At 44.4% G+C, this 26509-nt stretch overlaps 1 protein-coding gene across 1 annotated transcript in view; it reads right to left on the bottom strand.

Moving 5' to 3' along the window:
• Positions 1-1480: 1480 nt before the first annotated feature.
• LOC130479014 (cholesterol 24-hydroxylase-like) overlaps positions 1481-26509 on the bottom strand; it is a 28644-nt gene continuing 3615 nt past the window's right edge. The window contains exons 4-15 of the mRNA XM_056851292.1: positions 21663-21736; positions 20226-20312; positions 19226-19364; positions 17174-17284; positions 15910-16066; positions 13859-13921; positions 10383-10455; positions 8912-8996; positions 6825-6935; positions 5579-5667; positions 3985-4051; positions 1481-1630 (exon numbers count right to left, since the gene is read on the bottom strand). Coding sequence (XP_056707270.1) covers positions 1481-1630; positions 3985-4051; positions 5579-5667; positions 6825-6935; positions 8912-8996; positions 10383-10455; positions 13859-13921; positions 15910-16066; positions 17174-17284; positions 19226-19364; positions 20226-20312; positions 21663-21736 — 1206 coding nt within the window. The remainder of the gene's footprint in view (positions 1631-3984; positions 4052-5578; positions 5668-6824; positions 6936-8911; positions 8997-10382; positions 10456-13858; positions 13922-15909; positions 16067-17173; positions 17285-19225; positions 19365-20225; positions 20313-21662; positions 21737-26509) is intronic.

Consider the following 26509-nt stretch of genomic DNA (forward strand, 5'->3'; position numbering starts at 1 on the left):
CTATGCTAAGGTCTAAGAGGTGTGTCTAACCAATCAAAAGTAAATGGCAACAGTCAAATGAAAGGCCTACCACAACAACATGCCAGAAACCCAGCAAAATGAAAATATCTCTTAGCTATAACAGGCACACAGTCTTCCATAAATTAATGAATTTGGGCTGCATCAACAGAAGTACAGTGTCCAGATCATGCGAAGTGATGGTATCGCTTCACTCGGCTCTGGTTAGACTTCACCTAGAGTGTGGGGGTGTGTGCTGAGGTTAAACTGCTCTTAATCTGAGGTTAAACTGTTCTGCGCTGCAATTTAAACCACCACCGCCACCCTTCCCGGGAGTCCCAGGAAAATGGTTATCATATCTGGCTTATTACCATTAATTATTGGTTGAAAGTGCACCTCAACCCAATTGGTCTATTAAGCAGTTCAAACCACCACCGCCCCCCTTCCCGGGAGTCCCGGGAAGGGGGGCGGTGGGTCTTTAAACTGCTCTGCACTGCCTGCCCAGGCAGCGCAGAGCAGTTTAACCTCCCCCCGCGCTTCCCGGTCCCGAGGCTGGGTGGGGACCCACCCAACAGCTGAGCCTCGGGACCGGGAAGCGGGGGGTGGGTGGTGATGCTGAGGTTAAACTGCTCTGCACTGCCTGGGCAGGCAGAGGTTTAAACCACCACCCCCGGAGGTTTAAACCACCACCGTGAGGAAAGAGAAGGAAAAAGGAGTTTGTTTGTTTTTAAAGACCCGGCTGGTGTCTTTAAACTCTTCACGCTGCCATCTCAGGCATCACAGAGCACTTTCAAGACCCCCCGCCCAGCCCGGCTTCCAGGGAGTCCCTGGAAGCCAAGTCTTGAAAGTTCTCCACACTTCCATCCCAGGCAGCGCAGAGGAGTTTAAAGACCCCCGCCGGGGTTCCAGGGATTCCCTGGAAGCCTGGAGGGGAGTCTTGAAAGTGCTCTGTGCTGCCTGGGATGGCAGCGCAGAGGAGTTTAAAGACCCCCACTGGGTCTTTCAAAAAATATATTTTTTCTTCTTTTTCCTCCTCTAAAAACTAGGTGCGTCTTATGGTCAGGTGCGTCTTATAGATATGGTAATATTTAATTCATATGACTGATCAAATTAATCCTGGTTCACATTCCACAACCTCCCATTTTGGTCTATAAAATGCACCTTTTTTTGCCTTCACGTCATAGCTGACTCAAATAACACCCAATAGGGTTTTCAAGGCAAGAGACGTTCGGAGATGGTTTGCCATTGCCTGACTCTGCATCACAACAGAGGTCTTCCATCCAAATACTAGCCAAGGACAGGGCTGAGAGTTTGTGACTTGGCTAAGGATAGTGTGAGTGGGGATTGAATCTGGGTTTCCCAGGTCCTAATCCCACACCTTAACCACTACACCACACCGGCCCTCGTAAAAAATGCACTTTAACATGTTCCAAAAGCAATCCCAAAATGCAATGCACAATTTCCCACCATCCACATTTCATTTTCAAATGCAAGAGTTGCGTAGTGTCACTTTGCATACTACATTATCTAATAGCCTCACTATTCCTGTGTCTCTCAATTTAAAACTCTGTGGTGGAACCAGCTGGAATTCAAACTTCTGCAGAAATTTGGCCATCAACAGTTTAGTCTCCTCCTATAACATAAGCAAAAATTAAATAGTGAGCTGGTGGTAGCATTTTCTGACATGTAATGACACAGAACAGCCGCTGTACATAAAATCTGTGTACTTATTCACAGTTGCAATATGAAGTAAAACGCAGGTTAGTCTTTTAAAAATAATTCCTGGTAAGGTGCTTTGAATTCATGAGAATGAAAAAAGTCAGTCAAATTCAGATTTCTTTTGTTAATGTGTTCATGTTGAATCCTAAAGAATATCACCAGGTTTCCTTCAAGAACTTCTATGAAACGGCAAAACTGGGATTGTGATAAGTTTTGGTTTAAGCGAGAAAGTCTCGGAAGCCATTTGCCAATGCCACTTTGACACACCAAGACCCAATGAGCAGAGACGTTCAGGCAATCGGGAAGGCAAATGGAAGATTTGTCTTTCATGTTCTTTAAGGCAGGTATTTGGTCATTTCACCTGTCTCCTCTATTTATCTGTTTAGTAGTGTTAGGTATTTCCTTTCTTTCTGAGGCATTTCTTGCTTATCTGTCTTTTTTTTTTTTTTGAAAATTTTTATTAGGTTTTTAGGATACAAAATAAAACAGGAGGGGGTAGAGAGGGAAAAGTAAAATAAACTTGCTTATCTGTCTTGTGCTTCAAAGAACAAACAAAAATGTCCCTTATATAACAAATGTGAAGTCATCACCAGCAACCATGGCCATTAACGCATGGGTGTTTTGTCTTGCGATTCTCCCTGGAATGAAGCGAATGTTCCTTGTCCAAATGCATGGACTCAGCGTTGCAACGGGATGAACCCACTCCCTAGCGATACTTTACCTGGTTTACCAATCTCTCTGCTTTCCCGATTTAAAGTAATGTACCGCTGCAACGCTGACTGCCTTGTGCATGTGTGTGCACAGTGCATGGGTCGATACTACTTCCTTCCCTTAAGGAGCGTTTCCCCGCTCCCTCAGCTGGCTTTCTCCTCACCGCCGCTGCCTCCGGGACCCTTCCAAGCCGGGGGCCTGCAGGGTGGAGGAGTGCGGAGCTGACGGAGAGGCGGCTCCTTCTGGTGCCTCTTCTGCGCCCCCTTGGCAGGCTCCCCATCAGTGCCCAAGCCGGATCCCAGTGGGTGGAGGAGTGCAGGCTCCCCACCAGCCTCCAAGCCAGGGACGGAGGAGCAGACTGGCGGTGGCTCCTACCAGAGCGCCTTCTTCCTTGTCCCATACGTTGGGGTTTTTTGAATGTGTGATTGAAAATCCTGGGACAGAACAGGAATAAACAAATTGAAAACCTTGCCATGCGTTAATGGCCCACTTCTGTCCTTGCTCCCAAGTCCTTTACTAAGTGACACCTGTCTGAGTCCCTTGGAATGAATGGGCTTAGCAGAGTGTACCTCAGTTTTAGACAGCTCTGTGAATATTTGGTACCACAATTTCAAAAATACCACATTGCAAGTATGGCCAAACAAAAGCATTGATGGGACTGCAGATTGCGCACACACACATACACACAACCTTCTCTGATGGCATTAGAAACCAATCGAGTTGCTCCCATGAAGGTTTTCTGCTTATTATTCCTTTGGAGTAGGGAACTATCATGCTGTCTTAGAGTGTCACTCTGCTACTAATTTTTGTGCAGTTATGTTTTTGTGGTGTTATGTGTTGGCAATTCAGGAGGCCCCCATGCTCAGTGCTGTTCTGGGTTGGGAAAGTTTGATGATCACTGACTTAAACCAGTCCTATTAAAGTCTATCAAAAGCTTCTCCTGCATCGAGAATCGTTGGCATTGTGAACTTTTTGCATATTTCTAATATTTATTTATTGCATGTTTCTAATATTTATTTGCATATTTCTAATATTTATTTGCATGTTTCTAATATTTATTAGAAATATATTAGAAGAAGCAGTAACATTAGAAGATAATTTATACTCTGTTTCATCACAAGGTACATACTTCCCCCCAGTATATGTTAGTATAGTTGCTAATACTACCATCAAAATTATTCAGCACATACATAAATCCTGTCAATCTTTTCCCCCCTGTTCTAGCTTTTTGCCATCATTTTATTAATGACATCTTTTAATTTCTAATTTATATTTCTGAAAAGCTCTTTTAACCATTTCCAATCTTAATATGACACAGGAGCTATGGGTTCTGTTTGTACTATTATGCAGCAACAAGCTGTCTCTTCATTTCCCAATACTCTATCAGCCCCTTGCCCCTACCCCAACCTGCCTACAGTAGCAAGAAGTGTCTTTTTGCATCACAACAAGCACAAAAGAACCTGAGGAGAAATTTGCTGGGCAGTGAAGGAGCTACATCCTCTCTCAGTGCCTCAGGATTTTAAAGCGCCATGGAATGCCCAACCGTAGCGGCCTTACCTGTGCAAATGTCTGCCCAATACAGGAACGAGGTCCCAGAGAAAATGGGAAATAGCAAAAGTATGGCCTAGGAGGGGGGGGAGAAGCAGGAGAGACATTCGGTCATTTATCTGGCTTGGTCCAAACAGGATAGGCTTCCCAACTGGTTTACAATCCAGACATGTATTGTGGTTGCCCAGGAATGTTGTTTTCCCAAATAGCCCAGACCAGGCTGGGCTCCTCAGAGCTTGGAAGTTAAGCAGGGGGAGCCACGGTTAATACTTGGTTGGGAGGCCACCCAGGAAGACTGAGGCTACTATGCAGAAGAAGGCAATGCCAAGCCACCTCTGCTCCTCTCTTGCCTTGAAAGCCCCATGAGGGGTCACCATAGGTTACTTGCGGTTTGGCAGAATTATTATTATAAATCATTAGAATAGTAAGCTGCCGCACTGCAGTCAAAGCTCTGCTTGTTAACCCTTGCTTCCTGTTTATATATATCTATGTCCTGTTTTAAAAATTGGTTGCCGCCTTGAGGGCCCAACTTGGGAGGAAACGTGACATAAAAATGTTTTAATAAAGTAAAATAAATTAATAATTTTTCTAGAAATTTTAAAGATAGAAATGTCAAGAAAACATTTAGCAGTACATTTCAAGCCCTACTGGGCACTTTCAGTAAACATCTTCTTGAGTCCCATCATTTACTGCTAAAGAGGACTACTGAAGGCTATTTCGACAAGCCTCATGACACAAACCTTTCTGATATTTACTACTGAACCTCCCAAAATCTTAAGAAATAAAATAAATATCATGTGTACAGAGGAGGTGCCCTGACCTAAATGGCCCAGGCTAGCCCAATCTTGTCAGATTTGAGAAGCTAAGCAGGGCTGGCGCTGATTAGTAGTCAGAAGGGAGACTGGGGTCATGACAGAAAGGCAGGCAATGGCAAACCACCTCTAAAAGTCCCTTGCCTAGAAAACCCCATAAGGGGTCACCATAAATTGGCTGCGATTTCACCGTCGCCAGGCACAAACAGGCCAGCTGGCTGGGTGCACCGGCTTGGGGGAGAGTGACACAGGGGTGCCTGCGTCATCAGCCCCCCCACCGACACTGGCCGTTATTTTGCCCGCTCCGAACACAGCAACAGGCAAGGAATGCCTGGCCATGCAAAGGGGGTGAGGAGAAAACGCTCGCCCCTGCGGCGCTCCCCTTTCCCCCAGAGCCTGCCCATTTGCTGCAATGGGTGTGCATGGTGATTCATGGGCACAGCCATTTTTAAGGTTCCATATGACTCCAACAAATATTCACCAGATTTCATACAAATATGGCGTTTTCCATGCCAGGTTTTTGCTTCAGCTTAGCTACTTTACTGCATTGGGTTTTTTCAAGTCCCCCACCCATGCTTTTTCAGACTGACCCAAAGGTGGTCCGAAAAAACACAGGAATAACTCTAAGGAAAACAAGTGGCACAATGACCCACAAACAATGCTGTGTAGAAAGGGGGGAACTGATGCAGTTAAGAAGCTGAGATTAAGCAAAATCTGGACACGCCCGTGCATTTTGTTAAAATAACAGAACTGAATACTCTTTGCCTTTATATACAGTATAATATACTCACTTCGGTTGATCTTCCCTAAATCGGTCAGGATCGAACATGAGTGGGTTCTTGAAAAACTTTTCCATGCGTCCCATGGCACCTGTGCTGAACTATCAAAAGAAAACCAGCTTTTTCTTTTTAAAGGGTCTGTCACAATTATAGGCAACAGCACATTTAAGCACATTGTTTTAATGAAGTTCTTTCCCCAGCCCCTCTTGCACAAACCCTTCCACAGCTAAACAATTCATAAATTGGTTTTATGATGTATTATTATTGTGCTGTTTTAATTGTTAGCCACCTTGGCGGCTCTGATTGGGCAGAAAGAAGGAATGTAAATATTGTAAAATAAAAGTTAAACAAACATTTAACTATACTACACTTGGCAATGCAGTCCTTAACAGAGCAATGACAGGCACACCTCGTTTCTATTACACTTCGCAGATTTCAGGCAAGTCTATCGGCGTCATTTTTCCAAAAGCATCTGATCACTTCGTGTTTCTATGTCACATTTTGTTAATTCTCGCAATATTTCAAACTTTTTCATTATTATTACAGTACATTTTTAGACATAATGCTATTCTACATTTAATATTAGACTACAGTATAGTGTAAACATAACTTTTATATGCACTGGGAAACCAAAAAAATTGTGTGACTCGCTTTATTGCAATATTCCTTTTTTTGGAACTGAACCCCCAATATTTCTGAGGCATGCTTGTATTCCAAAATATAGGCCACTTTCCTTAAAGCAAAAACTAAACTCAAGGGTTCATTCACAGGAACTCCCAGAAATAGTGATGAATAGGCTAATCATATGTTAAATCATATGGAGGGGTTCCCTGAGACATGAATATTATTTCAAGGGTTCCGCAAGGGTAAAAAGGTTGAAAAATGTTTATCTAGACTGTAGTACCAGCGGACAGTCATCTGACCCGCTATGATAAATCAAGGTCATCAAGCCTTATCAAAGTCTACCTTCAGAGTTTGAATTGTCTTGGAATCTTTATATCCTGCTTGGCTATGTCCCTTCCGTCTGTACTGTGCCTTTGAAGCTGGTAGTCCTTCCTGTCATGGACTATATTGCCTTCTTTTGGATCTTCTGACCTTTGGCTGTTGCATAGAGAATGTGACCCTTGTAGGCCCCAAATAATACTTCTCACAGCTGGCTTCATTGGCTAGACAGCCAGTTTCCCCAGACCCTGAAACCTGAATGCTTGCAGGCTTGATGTTTATGTAACCCTGACAAATAATCATTCAGTAGACTCACAATCAGGGTGGAGTTTGCTGGAATTCTGATCCCTTCAATGATGGTTTCAGTCCCTGTCCAGCGTATAGTGCTGGGAACTGGTGGGTACAATCGTAGGGTTTCTTTGAAAACCTGAGATAGATCATGATGGGTTAGTCTGTCTGCAGTGGTAGAAAAGAGCTCCAGTAGCACCTTAAAGGCTAATAACATTTCTGGCAGGGTGTGAGCTTTCGTGAGCCACAGCTCACTTCTTCAGAAAACCTGAGGTTGTGAAGAACAATTTGAAAATCTGAAGTAGTGAAGAACAATTTAACTCAGTTTAGGCAGAGAAGCTGCATCTTCCATCCCATCTAGCACAAAACATGGACCTGCATCTGGAATACCTTGGTTAAAAATCTAGGCCGGTTGTGAATTTACTAGGTGGTTTTCAGTAAACACTGCAGCCTTAATTTCCTAGTAGTGACTTGTCACATGGTTGTTGCCAGATGTGCAGGGTTGCCAGGTCCCCCAGTGCCACCAGTAGGAGCTTTGGTGGTGGTGGTGGGGTGATTTGCGAGTGTGCTGTGTGCGCATGCAGTAATGTCCCTTCCAATCGTGCGATTACACGCACTTACGCTGGAGGTGAGGCCAGTCCTGCTGGCAGCCGAGCACCGCAGGACCGCGCCTCGCCCCTCCACCGGCACGACCTCTCAGTTGCACAGGCCATGGTGTAGAGAGGCTCTTATCAAGGAAGCGCCGGCATCTCCCTCTGGGCTGCCCACCATGGCATCATTCTACCTGCAGAAATGTCCTGCCTAATCCATGCCTCCTGAACAAGTAATAACTTTGTTTCTGCGTGGGAAGCAACGGATCCCGCTGGGAGGGGATCTGGGTTTGCGGGCCCGCGGGGGGTGGGGGCGGGGGAGCGCTGGAGGCGCGGCGCCCACTTACCGTGGCTACGGCCGATCTGGGCAGCGCCACGTCCCAGGAAGCTCGGGGGTGCCCCCCCCGGCCGGCCCCCCCCAAGAACGGAGGGAGGCAGCGAGGGTCCTGCGTGCGGCGGCCGGGTGGAGCAATGGCGGCCACCAGCTCCCGGCCGCCCCCGCAGCGGGGCCGCCCCCTCGGCCAGGTTTCAGCGGGCTCCACCGGGGTCACGGGGCCCGCCACGGGCCAATAGGGGCGCACCGGCCGGCATGCTGGGAGGGGGGGATAAAAGGCGACCCATCCCCGGGCAGGGGGCCATCCTCTGGGGATCGCAGCTCCAGTCGCCTCTTGTGGCGGTTTGGGCATGGGGCCGGATCCAGTTTAGGGGAAAGATGGCCTGCGTGCCCCGCTTCCCTTTCTGGGGACCCCAATAAGGGGTTTTGGGGGGAGGCCCGGAATGGTTAAGCCTGTCTCGGGGGCTGCGGTTTGGCCTCCTTCCAAATGGCAGGGGACCACACAGTTGGCTGTCGCCATGTGGGTCCCAGCATACTGCCATCTCAGGCTGCGCCCAGCAGGCGGGTTGGGCGCAGGAGTGATCAGCTGGCAGTCGGGTCAGCTGATCCCTGGATCCCGCCCTCCATGCTTGCCAATGCCTAACGCTGTAATCAATAAAGTTGTGGCCTGTTTACTCCAGCTATCGCGTGCTTGTTTCATTGTGCAAGACCACACCGTCCATCACCTGGATGGGGTACCTCACGGGACGGCTGTCCCCGCTCCCCCTGCCCCATCCCCCATTGGGCTGGGGCAGAATCCTAGGACATCTTTCTCACAGATCTATATTACACTAAGAAGATTTGGGTTACTCTTTGCCTCAAAGTGATGCCAAACTTTATGTTCACTGTTTTTATCAGCTGCATTACGGCACATTCCCTCACCTGGATGGCCCAGGCTAGCCCAATCTTGTCAGCTTTTGGAAGCTAAGTAGGGCCGGCCCTGGTTAGTATTTAGATGGGGAAATGCCAAGGAACACCAGGGTTGCTACATTGGAGGCAGGCAATGGCAAACCACCTCTGAACGTCCCTGGCCTTGAAACCCCTACGGGGTTGCCATGAGCCAGTTGTGATTTGACAGTACTTTACATACACACATTAAAACACGACAAAGAAAATTCAGAGAAGCTCCGGGACCTCATTTTTCACCTATACCTGTGATAAGTAGTGGAGTTTGCGAAGATCCTCACAAGTAATATCTCTCTTCACACCAATTACCTCATCTACTTCAGCCTGAAGTCTAAGAAGCAGAGACAAAGGAACTTAAATCAATTGACCGTTGACTTTACAATGAGATGCACACATCTATATTTCAAATTTCTGGATCTGCTTTCCTAGGACTATAATTTCCTTCTTTTTTTATTTTACTGATGTTATTTATAGTCCGCCTTTCTCACAGGGACTCAAGGCGGATTACACATAATGAGCCAGTACAATCACAAAAATGGGACATTCAATAACCAATGCATTAGGATTTTAGAAGTCTGGAACCACCAGAAAGAACGGAAGCATAGCATAATTATTCACATGGCACATTAAGCAGTAGAGAAATTACATAAATAGGATCCTACTAACAATAAGCTTACAGGCAAATAAATGCTCAGTGGTTCTGCTGTGAAGGAACTGTGATCTGAGATCTGAGTTCGTGCACCCCCTGGTAATAATCTGACAAACCATTAAGCTCCTTTAGGTGAAGGTGGATGTAACATTTATAGAGTGGTGGAGCAGATTTGAAAGCACATACATCGCATTGAGTCCTAGCATATTTTTTCTTCTGAATCCTGCAAAAAGTAGTAGATTGGCGTGTGGCTCTTCAAAAAATTTTAAAAGGGACCAGGCATTTTTCTCCGTATCTGTTGACAATCCTTCCAGTATGCCAGAAGATAAAGGTTGTCACAGATGTAACATTCACACAATATTATTCTATTCACAAAAACTATCCTGGCTATCCTTGGAAACTTTTATTCCAGCATGAGCATTTGTGAGCCAGAGCAAACTTCTTCCGATGCAATAAAAAGTAGAGCTTTCACTCTAAAAAGTAGAGCTTTCTTCATCTAAAAAGGTGAACTCTGAATCATGAAAGCTGAAATGGATGTTATTAGTCTTTAAAGTCCCATTGTACTTCTGTTTTATCCTTGGCTATTAATTCATGGGAACAAATATACTAATGTGTGAATGAGGAAGTCCCAGATATCCACTCAATAGTACCTCTGATTACACTATTAAAAGTGCCACAGTGATTGTATTCATTGTTGATGACGATATGCAAGTTACGTTTATCCACATGAACAAAAGGAGGATCATGATTGATTGTGTGTACAAAAAAAAAAAGATTGTGTGAAGTAGCTGTGGGGAGGGGTTGTGGCGCAGTGGCAGAGCCTTTGCTAGGCATGCAGAAGGTCCCAGTTTAAAAAAGGATTGGAACCTGGAGAGCCACAGCCAATCTGTATAGACCATGATAGACCAACTGTCTGATTCAGTATAAGACAATTTCATTTGGCCCCTTGAGCCAAACATTTTTAACACATGAAATGATATATTCTGATGAAATTACAATCACACACAAGTTTTAAAAAAAAACCCAAGGGAAAACATGTAAGTGGACAATGCTCCCCTGTTCACTGACTTTGCTAATATTTCAGGATGCCGTCCCAGTTCCATTAAAGTGGTAGACAATAGGTTAGCAGTAGTGTCATAACCTGCAATGAGAGAAAAAAATATTTAGGTGGTCAAAAAGTACAGAAATAAAACTACTGACTGCATTTTGTCAGCAACAGAAGCCAACAACAAGTTAGTGTGTGTGTGTGTGTGTGTGTGTGTGTGTGTGTGTGTGTTACGTGCTGTCAAGTCACTTCTGACTCATGGTGACTCTGAATCAATGTCCTCCAAAATGCCCTATTGTTAACAGCCTTGCTCAGGTCTTGCAAACTGAGGGCCATGGCTTCCATTGTAGAGCTGATCCATCTCATGTTGGATCTTCGTCTTTTCCTCCTACCTACAACTTTTCCTAGCATTTTTCCAGTGAGTCTTGTCTTCTCATGATGTGACCAAAGTACAATAGCCTCAAAGTAGTCGTTTTAGCTTTTAGGGACAGTTCAGGCTTGATTTGATTTAGAACTCACTGATTTGTCTTTTTGGTGGTCCACGGTATCCATACTCTCCTCCAACACCAGATTTCAAAGAAATCTACTTTCTTTCTGTCAGCTTTCTTCATTGTCCAACTTTCACACCCATACATAGCAACAGGAAATAATATGGCATGAACTAACTTGATCTTGGTTGCCAGTGACACATCCTTACACTTAGGAATCTTTTCTAGCTCCTTCATGGCAGCTCTTCCCAGTCTCAGACTCCTTCTGATTTCTTGGTAGCAGACTCTCTTTTGGGTGATGGTGGAGTCAAGGAATAGAAAACATGAACCATTTTGATTTGCTCATTGTCAACCTTAAAGTTGTGTAATTTCTCAGTAGTCATTATTTTTGTCTTCTTGATGTTCAGCTGTAATCCCGCTTTCACACTTTCTTCTTTACCCCTCAGCAGGAGTCATTTCAGGTCTTCATTATTTTCTGCCAGTAATGTGGTATCATTGGCATATCTCAAATTGTTCATGTTTCTCACCCCAATTTTCACTCCACCTTCATCTACATCTAATCCAGTTTTTCTTATGATGTGTTCTGTGTATAAATTGAAGAGACAGGGAGATAAAATACATCCTTGTCTGACACCTTTGCGAATTGGAAACCATTCTGTTTCTCCATATTCTGTCCTAACAGTAGCCTTTTGTCCAGAGTGCAGGTTGTGCATCAAAAATGATCTTGTGGCACCCCCGTTTCTTTTTAAACCAACCAGAACTTTTCATGACCCACACAGTCAAAAGCTTTGCTATAATCTATGAAACACAGGCTGATTTTGTTCTTTTTTTTTTTGTACGTTCCAGTAACTAACATAAGTTTGCAACATGATCTCCAGTGGGGACCTTAGGGGAGAGTGACCATGTCCTCCTGTGTGTGTGTGTGTGTTAAGTGCTGTCAAGTCACTTCTGACTCATGGCGACCCTGTGAATGAAAGTCCTCCAAAATGTCCTATCTTTGAAAGCCTTGCTCAGATCTTGCAAATTGAAGGCTGTGGCTTCCTTTATTGTAGCTTCCTTTATCCATCTCTTGTTGGGTCTTCCTCTTTTCCTGCTGCCCTCAACTTTTCCTAACATGACTGTCTTTTCCAGTGACTCTTGTCGTCTCATGGCGTGACAAAATTTGATAGCCGCAGTTTAGTCATTTTAGCTTCTAGGGACAGTTCAGGCTTGATTTGATCTATAACCCATTGCTTTGTTTTTTTGGCAAACCATGGAATCCGTAACACTCTCCTCCAACATCACATTTCAAAGGAATCTATTTTCTTCACTGTCCAGCTTTCACACCCATACATAGTAATAGGGAATACAATGGCATGAATTAATCTAGTCTTGGTGGCCAGTGACACATCCTTACACTTCAAAATCTTTTCTAGCTCCTTCATGGCTGCCCTTCCCAGTCTCAATCTCCTTCCGATTTCTCGGCTGCAGTGTCCCTTTTGGTTGATGGTAGAGCCAAGGAATAGAAAGTCTTGAACAATTTCAATTTCCTCATTGTCAACCTTAAAGTTGTGTAATTCTCCTGTAGTCATTACTTTTGTTTTCTTCATGTTCAGCTGTAGTCCTGCTTTGGCACTTTCTCTTTGAACTTTCAGCAGTAGTCGTTTCAAATCTTCACTATTTTCTGCCAATAATGTAGTGTCATCAGCATATCTCAAATTATTAATGTTCCTCCCTCCAATTTTCACTAAACCTTCATCTAAATCTAATCCAGCTTTCCTAATTATATGTTCTGCATATAGATTGAAGAGATAGGGAGATAAAATACATCCTTGTCTGACACCTTTGCCACCTAGACTCTATCAAGAGACTAAACTCCTAGCAGTCACTCAAGACGGAATGGTCACAGCTGAGACACCAGACGAAGATGCATCCACCCCTTTAAGGGATCAATGGCCACATCCGCAGAAGAGGACAGGCAGTTCCAATGTGGATGGGGGCAGAGGAATCCCTGAAGGTTAGCTACTGGGCAGCAGCAGTAGTGGAAGGTGACACTGGCGGAGGATCTTTTGTAGCCAACGGCAGTGCCACTATGGCTAACCCTGGTTAGTACTGCGCAGAAGAAGGCACTGGTAAACCACTTCTGACCAACCTTTACCTTGAAAATCCTATGATGAGACATGTCCTCCTATAATTCCTTTTTCTATGGGAGACCAGGGAAGTTCATAGCCACACGTGTCTGTTAGATTTTAGTAGGACAGATTTTAATAAAGTCAGAGGCATCGTGAGAGTCATTCCATGGACAAGAGTCCTGGAAGGGAAAGGACCAAGTGAAGGGTGGGCTCTCCTAAAACGAGAATGCTCACAAGATCAAGCCATCACTATTCCAACAACAAGGAAACATGGTAAGGGATGCAAGAAGCCAATGTGGATGAACAGAGAAATCCACGATGAGCTGAGGGAGAAAAAGGAAATGTTCAAGAAATGGAGGCAATGTCATACTTCTAAATGAGAGTATCTGTGGGTTGCTAGGCACTGTAGGTTAGCCATCAGAGAGGCCGAAACTCAGAGAGTGAGTTAGCTGGCTGAGGAAGCTCGCTACAACAAGAAAATCTTCAGATATGTGAAGAGCCAACATAATAAGAACATAAGAAAGGCCCTGCTGGATCAGACCAAGGCCCTTCAAGTCCAGCAGTCTGTTCACACAGTGGCCAACCAGGTGCCTCTAGGAAGCCACAAACAAGACGACTGCAGCAGCATTATTCTGCCTGTGTTCCACAGTACCTAATATATTTGGCATGCTTCTCTGATCCTGGAGAGAATAGGTATGCAGAAATAGGTCTGCTATAGCAGAAATGGGGGTGCCACAACATCATTTTTGATGCGCAACCTGCACTCTGGACAAAAGGCTACTGTTAGGAAAGAATATGGAGAAAGAAAAGAGAAAAGACTGAACCCACTGAAACCTGTTTCTGTGGGAAGATCTTCTACTGTGTGTTGGACTGTATTAAAAGAACAAAAGACCTACAAACCTGCAATGAAGAAGGTCATAAAATTGTCCAGCATGTTTTCTTCATCATTCTGCCCTTCCTGCCCTGTTAAAATAAAAAGCAAACAACAAGAATGTCAAAGAGGACAAAAATAGCAGACACTTGGGGGAATTAGCTATGGAGAGCCAGCAAGAGGAGGTACCTGGGATCTGTAATCTATGCATACCAGGATCAGTCTTGGGGGAAACTCTCAAATGATCAGGCAGTAGTTCAATAAAATGGGTTTTTATTAAAAGGTAAAATAATAAACAATACAACTTTCAAGCAATGGTAAAGCACACACAAAATTCATACAAGGGCTAATAAAGTAGGGGTGGAAAATTGGATGGATCACATTAGGGATGGGCGATATTTACCATTCCAGAAGAGAAGATGCCCAAGGAAAACAGCATTGAGGGGGAAACGGCCAGGGCTTCTGGGAGCAAAAAAGAAAGGAGCCCACGCGCAAGTGGGACTGTATGCACGGATCCAGGACACGCTCACACTATGAATGGCCACAGGACTAGTATTTATACCCCAAAATGAGTCCTGAGGCAGCATGAGGTAAGCTGGCAGTGGAAACCCACCAGAGACAAAGAAATGTTTGATTTTTCCAGGGTCTGAACAAAAAGACAGGAGACACTTGATGAGTCATCCGGATGCAAGAGAATACCTGGGCTATTTTCCTGAATACTTATTGAGTGCCCAGATGGTTGCAGCTGAGATAATTAATGGTCATCTCGGAGCACTGATTGAATCACCTTAGGGTGAGGCAATAGAGATTAGCTAACCCTGTTGTCTAGCCAGGTACACCTTGCACTATGGAAAAATGTGTTGCTGCCAACCGTCTTCCTGCCTTTGTCATGCACACAAAATGACTCCCAGACTTCTCTGAGAGGCCTCCATTTTGTATGGAGCAGTGTCTTGCTCTTCGCCAGCCTTTTGGCCCCGTGCCTTTATGGCACCCTTTAGCAGGAGACGTCTGGCTGCTGATAGCTCAGTAGCCTTTCAGGAGGGTAGCCAAGTTGGTCTGCAGTAGAAAAGCTAGATTTGAGTCCAATAGCACCTTAGAGATCTACGAGAATTTCGGCAAATAACCTTTCAAGAGTCAAAGCTCCCTTTGTCAGGAGCCCTGCTGCTCAGACAAATGCCTACAGGACAAAAGAAAGGAGAGCCCCCAGAGGTGCCTAAGAAACAGTCCAGTTCCTTAAGGCCCAAAGGTTTAGGGTGCAAAGACTCTTTCTCAGGGGCAGCTCTGAAAGTGTTTATTGAGGTGTCCTTTTTACTCTGTAATAAAAAACTGATCATTTTGTTGCAAACTGATGAGAATGAGGTGGTAGAATGGGCTGCACAGTGTTAGGTTGCATTTGTGAAAAAACATGACCCTGGTTCAGATACAGCAGCAAGCAGGATGAGAACATGTGGGAATGTGAGTAGTCTTTCAGCAGGGGATCCTCTGATTTTGGGCATACAACCTGGGTTCAACTCTGGGCTGTTGTGAGGACAAAATGGAAGAGGGATGAACACTGCCTTGGAGGAGATGGAAGACCTACCTAGAGTGGATATCAACAGAAGGAAGAAAAGACATTCGGTGGAAGATTTAGACTTTGTGCCCGTGGCTGGGACTAAAAGATTAAAAACTACAAGGAGAAGGAGGGGGGGAAGGGAGGGGGTGGAAGAGGTTAAAAGGAAATATGAAATGTACGGGATAAAAACAATAAGTAACATACATCAAAAACCTGTATAAAAAGAACTAATTAAAAAAAAAAGAACACTGACTTGAACTCCTTGGAAGAAGGACAGAGTAAAAATAGAATAGCTAGCTAGATATCCTCGCTAAAGATAAAGAACAAATGGTGTCCTATTCCTACACTGCACTGACTGCAATTGGTAAAAAGAGAAAGCAATGGCATATATGTCGACAGTGAATAAATTGTTCTTTTGGCACCCCTGGGACCAAGGGCTATTAATTACCTTGTGTAGTTAAAGCTGTCTGCAAAATGATCCATTCAAATGATCAAGCTGCCTTCCTAAAAAAAAGAAGGTCATCTTACCTGCATTCTCCAGTATCTTTGCGAGAATATCCGAAGGGGTCTCCTCTCCATTTCTGACAGCCCTGAGCCTCTCTTCAATACACTCCTTCCCAATACGACGTAACAGCCTCGCACTTTTCCGAGTCTCTTCCACAACTTTTCTGTTTCTTGGATTGTACTGAAAAGATATCAAGGGTTGCCATGAGCATGGCGGCATAAAGTCAAAAACGTGGACAGCAGAGCCATAGCTTTCCCTGCGGAGACTGAGGAGGGAAGAAAGCAGATTACAAATCACTGGGGACCTACTGGCCAATATCCAAGGGACCAGACTGTACCTACAAGTTTCTGGGGGGAGAGGTTGCCAAGAATACTGAACAAGCAAAGGAGAGCTTTTACACTAGGGAAATGCTCCGCCTTACCTTCGGTGATTTTACAAGGTAGATTTAAGAAGCTACGGATAACAGAATGGGTGTGCCCTTGTAAGTCAGGGGAATTGGAGTCTGTAGGGCATGTTTTGCTTGGGTTCTCCTTCTACGAGGGAGGAAGCTTGTTGTAAGTTAGAAGAAAAAAGAGGGGAATAAAACCCAACTTAGAAAACAGAAGCTGGGTACCCAAGGTTGGGTAGAATTATATATATGTATTTGTATATAGAAATATATATAGAATAATATATAGAATATATATATATATATATATATATATATATATATATATATATATATATATATATATATATATATATATATATATATATATATATATATATAAATATAAATATATAGAATATATATATATATATATATATATATATATATATATATATATATATATATATATATATATATATATGGAAGCGCTATGTCTAGATTAAAATTATTTAAAAAAACGTTAAAATAGCAAAATGGCATTTCCTGAGGTTGATGTCTCTAACCACATGCCAGACGCGTTTTGGCCTATTTGGCCTTCATCAGTGGTCAGTTAAAACCCATGTAACACCTGCACACATTTACAGAAATATATACATATACAAACAGTTTAAATCAAACCAGGCATGTATATAGGTTGTATACTATAATACCAATTACTTTACTAGGGAGATAACTGCACATCGTATAAGGGAGACATATGTAAACCAGTATTACAACTAGAATCAATCTTACGATATCTATGTGGGCTGCTTCCAGGTGGTTGTTGGGCCCTATCTTTTCTACCCTTGCATATATACACTCTTCCACATTGGACAGGAAAGGAGATAGTTGTCATGACAAATATCTGCAGCACTGACCTGAAAAAAAAGATCCCGTGACGCGCCTATCCCTCTCATGACCACAGTCATTGCACGTAAAAAAGGCATCTGCTTATCCCAGATGGTGTTCATTTCCATTCCAAAAGCTACCTGATAAGATTGAGAAAAAGGTGGAAAATAGGGTTGCCAGGTCCCTCTTCACCACCGGCGGGAAGTTTTTGCGGGAGAGCCTGAGGAGGGCAGGGTTTGGGAAGGGGAAAGACTTCAATGCCATGGAGTCCAATTGCGAAAGCGGCCACTTTCTCCAGGTGACTGATCTCTTTCGGCTGGAGATCAGTTGTAATAGCAGGAGATCTCCATCTGGTACCTGGAGGTTGGCAACCCTAGTGGAGATGGATCAAAGCACCTGAATGGTGGTGGTGTTCCACAGTGTTATACGTGGTTATAGCTATGTGGTCTGGGATTTCAATACTTTATGCATCTGTGTAAATGTTACATCATGCAGATGACATGATCTAACACACAGTCTGATTTCTTGAGAAATTTCAACGGAAGGAAGAAAGAAAGGAAAGAACTAAAGTTGTAAAGGAACGGTTGGCTGAAAAAAGGGCATTCAAAATGGCGTCAAATGCTCAAGGTTAGCCATTCTCCAAGCACGTCTGCCACCCAGGGCCCACATCAGGATACACTGAGGTGGGGCAGCTGCCAGGGACCAGGCCTTCTGAAAGGGCTTGCTGCTGCTGACTCCCTACCCATGCATGTCCTTCGATGCCCTCATTCATATCCTTCCTGCCTGCTTGTGAATGCTTTGTTTTCCACACTCCCAACTTAGGGTTGCCAGGTCCCTCTTCACCACCGACGGAAGGTTTTTGGGGCGGAGCCTGAGGAGGGCAGGGTTTGGGGAGGGGAGGGACTTCAGTGCCATAGAGTCCAATTGCCAAAGCGGCCATTTTCTCCAGGTGAACCGATCTCTATGGAGACGTTGTAATAGCAGGAGATCTCCAGCTAGTACCTGGAGGTTGGCAACTCTATCCCAACTGCATATGTTGCCCAGTACTGCCCGGACATATGAGTGGTGCATAGAAGCAGTGCTCCAGGTGGCCATGGCAGTGGCACTCTCAGCTGCACCCATTACCTAGCACTAGGGTTGCCAACCTCCAGGTGGTAGAAGCTGATCTCCTGCTATTACAACTGATATCCAGCCAAAAGAGATCAGTTCACCTGGAGAAAATGGCCGCTTTGGCAATTGGACTCTATGGCATTGAAGCCCCTACCCTACCCAAACCCCGCCCTCCTCAGGCTCTGCCCCAAAATCCTCTCGACAGAGGCGAAGAGGGACCTGGCAACCCAACCTAACAACCTCAAAAAAAGGGGGTGTAGATGGTGTGGAAAGCTGTGACCGCAGGCAATGAGAGGGCTTGTGAATGGGCCAGGGAAGGAAGCACTGGCTAGTGGGGGCACACGTGTGCATGGACAAGAAACGGGGCTTGTAGCAAGCATAGGGGGCCCCTGTGCACTCTCTGCCCTTAGCCCCTTCCCCTCTTATTCCCACGTATATGTAGTGTGCTGCCTTCTGCTATGGCCCAGTGACCATATATTATGGCTCCCACTGAGGTCGGTGTGATGTAGTGGTTAAAGTGTTATACTAGGATTGGAGACACCTGGGTTCAAATCACCATTCAGCCATGTATTCCACCCTCAGCTTGAAGAAGTAGAAGAGTTGGTTTTTATATGCCGACTTTCTCTCCCACTTAAGGAAGAATCAAACCAGCTTACAATCCACTTCCCCTCCCCACGACAGACACCCTGTGAGGTAGGTGGAGCTGAGAGAACTGTGACTAGCCCAAGGTCACCCAGCAAGCTTCATGTGGAGGAGTGGGGAAACCAACCTGGTTCACTAGATTAGGGTCCGCCGATCATGTGGAGCAGTGGGGAATCAAACCCAGTTCTCCAGATCAGAGTCCACTGCTCCAAATCACTGCTCTTAACCACTACACCACATTGGTATGAATATGATGACAGGCAGGCAGACTGATAGACATCTCTAGCTCTTTAGCATTAATGGAAATATGACATTCTTCTACTTAATACCTTTCCAATGATGTCAATAGTCGCCCGTTCCATGAGAGTTGTCATATCCACTTCTGTCTCTCCATCTGCTTTTTCTTCCATCACCTTCATAAACTCTTCCGCTTGGTCATTAAAGATTCCCTCCAAACCATTTAGGTAACTGGGCAATTAATAAAGGTCACAGAAGGAGCTTTGTTTGTTTGTTTAGTCAGTCAGTCGGTTAGTTAGTTGGTTAGTTAGTTGGTTAGACTTGTATTCCGCCCTCAATCCCCAGCCAAGGCCCGGCTCAGGGCGGGTATGTCTTGTATGTGACAAGATAATGGGTTTCCTTGCTCCTGCCAAAAGATGTCACTGATAGAGACTAGGGCCAGGGGAACTCACATTTCCACACAACACAGCCAAGAAGGGAGTGGGGTAGATCTGTCCCCTTAGGAACATCCATCACCTCAAAATTAAAAATCCTGCCTTCTGTCTCCTCTCCTATTTTATTTTTTCTCCTCAGTTTTCCACTCACAGTTACTGACCAAGTCCGGGAACAGGATCTCCTCTTGTCAGACCTCCTCAGTATTGAAAACTCATTCTCCTATCTGTTTCAGGATTCAGGATTCGAGGAAATCATGCATTAAATATCCTAGTTCAGACATTTACTTTTACATTAATTGAGGGAAACGAGAAGAGAAAGAATAGTATGGGAAAGAATCAGTTTCAACACAAGAGGAGAGACAATTCAATGTGGTGATTGTTGAAATATCTTGTAAAACTGTTGTGGAAGAAGCACTTGAGGTAGATAGGTTTCCATCTGAAATATAGCTGTAAAACAGTCTAAGGTGCGTTGGATGTGTCTAGTCAAAAATGGTGTTAACCTTTTGAGGACTGGAATCCTAAATGTGATTTCTAGAAAGCAATGATCATTGAAAGTAATAAACACATTTAGAAGGGGACTTTAAGTTCTCTACTGTGGACTGAACCAACATAAATTCTCACAATAACAGCCCAATTCAAATATTTATTTTTGCCTCACGTTCTACTGAAAGCGGGATCCATAATTTTCCTCTGCTTGCGCCAACGGTTGATATTGCAGTCAGATGCCAAACCGTTCCCCACAACTCTGAAAAAGCAGAGAGAAAATAGTCTTATTCTAGGCCCCATTCCATCCTCCCGAATTGATAGGGTTGCCAGCTCTAGGTTGGGAGATACCCAGAGAATTTGGGAGTACAGCCTGAATAGGGCAGGGTTTGGGGAGGGGAGGGACGTCAATGGGGTATAATGCCATAGAGTCAACCTTCCAAAGCCTTCCATTTTCTCCAGGGGAAATGATCTCTGACGCCCAGAGATCAGTTGTAATAGTAGGAGATCTCCAGCCACCACCTGGAGGCTGGCAACCATATACATTGATCATATTTATTTGTTCATTTGTTTGTTTTACTTACTTCATTTATACTTCACCTATCTCACCAAATCTCACTGAGATTCAGTGTGGAGTACACAAGTCAAAACAATGAAATAAGAGCAGTATACATACAATACCATAAAATGGGATTCCAAACTTGAATCCAAACCTACACAGGATTGGAAACAAGCTAGGACTGTGTACGCCACCCCTTCCTCTCTCACCCACTCTGATCGCCTATGCTGCTTCCTGGTTTCCTCTAGCTGTAGGATTGGATTTACTGGAACATTTCCACAGACAGATGAATTTCTATTAGGGTTGCCAACTTCCAGGTAGTAGCAGGAGATCTCCTGCTATTACAACTGATCTCTAACCGATAGAGATCAGTTCACCTGGAGAAAATGGCCGCTTCAGCAATTGGACTCTATGGCATTGAAGTCCCTCCCCTCCCCAAACCCTGCCCTCCTCAGGCTCTGCCCCAAAAACCTTCCACTGGTGGTGAAGAGGGACCTGGCAACCCTAATTTCCATTGATGGAGAATAACCTTCTGACTTCCCTCCTCCCAGGGCAGCCCAAAATGGCCTCCTGCTATGCAGTTCTTAGGGGGTTCCCTAACCCTCAAGAGCAACATTTCAGAAAAGATTTGAAGTTACAGCAGGAGGGGGCAAGGAAGCCATGCTCCAGCTAGGGTTGCCACCTCTGGTTTGGGAAATTCCTGGAGATTTGGGCAAGGAGCCTGGGGAGGGTGGGTTATGCCATAGATTCCACCCTCCAAAACAGCCATTTCCCCCCAGAGAAACTGATCTCTAGCTTCTGGATATCAGTTGTAATTCTAGGAGCTCTCCGGGTCCCCAGGTTGGCATCCATACTCCTGACTGTAGGATGGGGGTGGGGAGAAGCCTAAATGGTCTATAAATGATGATGATGATGATGTCTGCTGTCTCTTAGGAAGCATAACAACGTGCATCTGCCCAGCAATTTCCCCCCCTAAAATGACTGTCTGGGTTCATTGTTAAAAAAAATTAAAATTTCACACATCATGTCTACCTTGCCTTTAAACATACCTACCTTATGCCAAACATATTAGCAACAGCACCATACACATGTTGGTCCTTTGGATATTGTGGTGATGTGAGAAACTCCTGAAATTAAACCGTCTGGTCAGTTCACAGTCAAATACAGTTAATGTTTGTATATTATAATTTAGAGCCCTGCTTACAAAGTACTCAGGGCTGCTCTCAAGATACAAAAATAAAACATTAGGATTTATTAATTAATTCATAAGATATGCTTATGCAATGTCTGGACTGTTTATAGACCACCTGGAGATCTCCTGCTATTACAACTGATTTCTAGATGACCAAGATCAGCCCCCCTGGTGAAAATGGCTGTTTTAGAGGGCATTCTATGCTGCTCTATGGCATTATATTCTGCTGAGGTCCCTCTCCTCCCCAAATCCTACCCTCCCCAGGCTCCACCCTCAAAACAGGTATTTCCCAATCTACAGATGCCAACCCTAATTTCAGCCCAGTTACTGTGATGGTTGTTGACATGATCTTGTGATTAGGCCACCACTTGACCTTTGGATTCCTGCCCATCCTGACTCCTTAAGGATCATTTTAATCAGTCACTGTTTCAGGGTAGCTTTCTTTGGCAATCCAAAGAGGCAGTTATCCTCCCACTAACTAAAAAAAAATCACTACAGGAAAATCATATGACCAATTATCCTTCAGTCTCTAATTTGCCCATTCTGGGCAAGGTGATTGAGAGAGCAACGGTGGACCAACTCCAGGACATCTTGAATAATTCAACTGGTCTGGACCTCTTCGGTCCAGTTTCAGGCCAGGCTGGGGGACTGAGACAGCGCTGATGACATTACTTGATCTTCTCCATCTGAATGTTGACAAAGGTCATGCATCTTTGTTATTCCTACTAGATTAATCTGCAGCCTTAGAGTCAGTGGATCATGCCATCTTGTTCAGATGTTTAGAAGCAGAAGTAGGTATCAGGGGGTGTACTTTGAACTAGTTTAAACTATTACTCATGGACTGGTCTCAAAGAGTTGCTATCAGAGACAAGATGGCATTAGTGAAGGGCTTGTCCCATGGAATTCAAGCTCTATGTAAAGCCCTTGTGTGTGTGTGTTAAGTGCCGTCAAGTTGCTTCCGACTCATGGCGACCCTATGAATCAGTGTCCCCCAAAACATCCTATCCTTAACAGCCTTGCTCAGATCTTGCAAACTGAGGGCCATGGCTTCCTTTATAAAGTCAATCCATCTCTTGTTGGGTCTTCCTCTTTACCTTCTGCCTTCAACTTTTCCTAGCATGATTGTCTTTCCCAGTGAGTATTGAAAGTGAGTATTGACAGCCTCAGTTTAGTCATTTTAGCTTCTAGGGTCAGTTTAGTCTTGATTTGATCTATAACCCACTGATTTGTTATTTTTTAGCCGATATTTCTGCCCCCACTGATCCCATCTTTACAAAACTCTTAAGAAGGATTGTCTGAAGCTATGATAAAAGTTTGGGGGCTGCACCCCCAAAAAAGCACCCCCTGCAGCCATGGAAATGGAAAAGGGGGGAGAGAAAAAAGGGGTGGAGACCATATCTCGGGACCCCCTGACCCAATGTTTACAAAACTTGGGGGGTCTCTTAAGAAGCCTTGTCTGATGCTCCGCTGAAAGTTTGGGATCGGCACACCCAAAAATGCGCCCCCTGCAGCCATGGAAAGAAAAATGGGGAGCCCATATCTCGGGACCCCCTGACCCAATGTTTACAAAACTTGGGTGGTCTCTTAAGAAGGCTTGTCTGAATATCCCCTGAAAGTTTGGGGTCTGTACCCCAAAAAATGCACCCCCTGCAGCCACGGAAAGGAGCGAATGTGCACAAGCACCCCCGCACACACACAGGAGGATTTCCCTCTCTCTCTCTTTCCCCGGCCGGGCCGCACATCAGCTGATTCCTCCAGTACTCAATCCTGACTGATTGGCTAGAAGAAGACCCAGCTTGGCCACCGATTGGCCGGGGGAGGAGAATGCTGCTTACTGAAGGTTATGCTGCTTACTGACGCCCCGAATTGGCCGGATTTATTCGTGAACTCCCGAACTCGCTGAATTTGGGCCCCCCCCCCGGTTGCCCGCCATTTTTGAGTTCGGTTCGTCCCGAACTAAAAACCACCGAATCAAGGGAAATTCAGCTGATTTTCAGTTCGGGCCGAACCGAATCAACAGCCCTATCTATAACCCTCTCCTCCAACAACACCTTTCAAAGGAATCTGCTTTCAGCTTTCTTCATTGTCCAGCTTTCACACCCATACATAGTAATAGGGAATACTATGACATTAATTAACTTGATCTTGGTTGCCAGTGAGTGACACATCCTTAAGAGCCTTTAGGAGAAATCATTAATAGATTTAGGACTAGGTGTCACCCATATGCTGATGACACCCAGCTCTATTTCTTTATCCAATTCTCCTGGCAATGCTCTAGAGGTCTTGAACCACTGCTGTGGTTAAATGACTAAGAGAGAACAAACTAAAACTAAATCATGACAAGACGGAAGTAATGCTACTGGGAAGGCTGAGGCCTTGAAGGACATTGTACTCCCCACTTTTGGTGGAGTTCAGTCAACCCTTGGTAACTCAGTTAAAAGCCTAGGGGTTATTCCCTGACTCAGCATTACTATTAGAGAATCAAGTTAATACAACGGCAAAAAATGCTTTCTCTCAACTTCAACAAGGTGGCCTTGACTCAGCCGATCTAGCCATCTGGATCCATGCCATGGTAACATCGAGACTAGATTATTGTAGCATACCTTATATGGGTTTGGTCTTGAGGTTAACTTGAAGAGTATAGTTGGTACAGAATGCTGCAGGCGCAGCTCAGTTATTATCAAGAGCTAGATGGAGTATGTACATTTAACCCATTCTGCACTCGTTCCACTGGCTGCCCATCAACTACTGGGTTCAATTGAAAGTAGTGACTATTACATACAAAGTCCTGCCTGCCCTTGGTCCTTCATATCTGTAAAACTGCCTCTCCTCCTGTGCGCCACCACAACAGCTTCACTTTGTTTGGTTACGGCCTTCTGCAGGTGCCTCCCTGCAATTGGTCAAGATCACCAACCACCCATACATGTGCTTTCTCTGCTCAGGAGTAAAGAGACTGCAGACTACACCACTCTGTTTTGGGATGTATTATCTGTTTGCTTCAAGAACATAAGAACATTAGAAAGGCCATGCTGGATCACACCAAGGTACATCAAGTCCAGCAGTCTGTTCACACAGTGGCCAAACAGGTGCCTCTAGGAAGCCCATAAACAAGACAACTTCAGCAGCACCATCCTGCCTGTGTTCCACAGCACCTAATAGAATAGGCATGCTCCTCTGATCCTGGAGAGAATAGGTATGCATCATGACTAGTATCCATTTTTACTAGTAGCCATGAATAGCCCTCTCCTCCGTGAACATGTCCACTCCCCTCTTAAAGCCTTCCAATTTGGCAGCCATCACCACATCCTGGGGCAGGGAGTTCCACAATTTAACTGTACATTGTGTGAAGAAATACTTCCTTTTATTAGTTTTGAATCTCTCACCCTCCAGTATTGTACTGCTGTTATTGCATTGTTTTCTACTGATGTAATATCATTTTTCTGCATTATATCTGCATCTTGCCTAATATGCCATGCTTATTCAAGTTTCTGTAGTCCTAGTGCATTACTTACTGGACATCTCTTGTTATCGACTTGTACTACGCAATCTGCTTTGAGCCCCAGAGAGAAAGGTGGACTATAAATATGGTAACTGAAAATAAAATTAATCACAAAAAAGGAACAAAATAGCAAAATAAACTAAGCAAACTAAACATCAGAAATTAAAACATAACATAATATAAAACTATGCATGGGTATGGAGAAAGATTCTGAAGTGTAAGGATGTGTCACTGGCCACCAAGATTAGGTTAATTCATGCCATCGTATTCCCTATTACTATGTATGGGTGTGAAAGCTGGACAATGAAGAAAGCTGACAGGAAGAAAGTAGACTCCTTTGAAATGGGGTGTTGGAGGAGAGTGTTATGGATACCATGGACTGCCAAAAAAAACATATCAGTGGGTTATAAATCAAATCAAGCCTGAATTGACCCTAGAAGCTAAAATGACTAAACTGAGGCTATCGTATTTTGGTCACGTTATGAGAAGACAAGAGTCACTGGAAAGACAAACATGCTAGAAAAAGTTGAGGGCAGGAGGAAAAGAGGAAGACCCAACAAGAGATGGATTGACTCAATAAAGGAAGCCACAGCCTTCAATTTGCAAGATCTGAGCAAGGCTGTCAAAGATAGGACATTTTGGAGGACTTTCATTCATAGGGTCGCCATCAGTCGGAAGCAACTTGACGGCATTTAACACACACACACAATTAAGTTTAAGGGCTATAAGTTTCAGGGCAGACAAAAGTAACCAGTTCTTTACTCACTGAGTAATTATAAGAGTGGAGTTGGACAGATGAGGTCCATCCAAATATATCTCAACCTGAAATGTGTTTACAGTGAATATAAAGCTTTGAGGAAAAGGGCTGGTGTCAGATCTGTTCCAGTACAAAATGAAAATAAGATGTGCTCAAGCACCCGCTGGTTTGGCTCACATGGCGATTGTATGTCGCGATGACTGAAGGATGAACATTCATTGGGCTCTTCAGCCTGTGCTCAAACAAGCCCACGGTAGAAATGCCACCTTTGCACATATGCAGAAATAAATTCATCACATTAACCTTCCCCCACACACACTGCCGCCACCACAAATGGTTTAAACAAATAATTAAGAAAATAGTGCAATAAAGAACTTAGTGGGAAAATAATATTTTATCTAGCAGTTGATATTCATTCATGTCTGTCCAACAGCTTGAGTGTTAATGGCTGC

The sequence above is a fragment of the Euleptes europaea genome, chromosome 6 (assembly GCF_029931775.1).
Source record: "Euleptes europaea isolate rEulEur1 chromosome 6, rEulEur1.hap1, whole genome shotgun sequence".
Classification (NCBI taxonomy): domain Eukaryota; kingdom Metazoa; phylum Chordata; class Lepidosauria; order Squamata; family Sphaerodactylidae; genus Euleptes; species Euleptes europaea.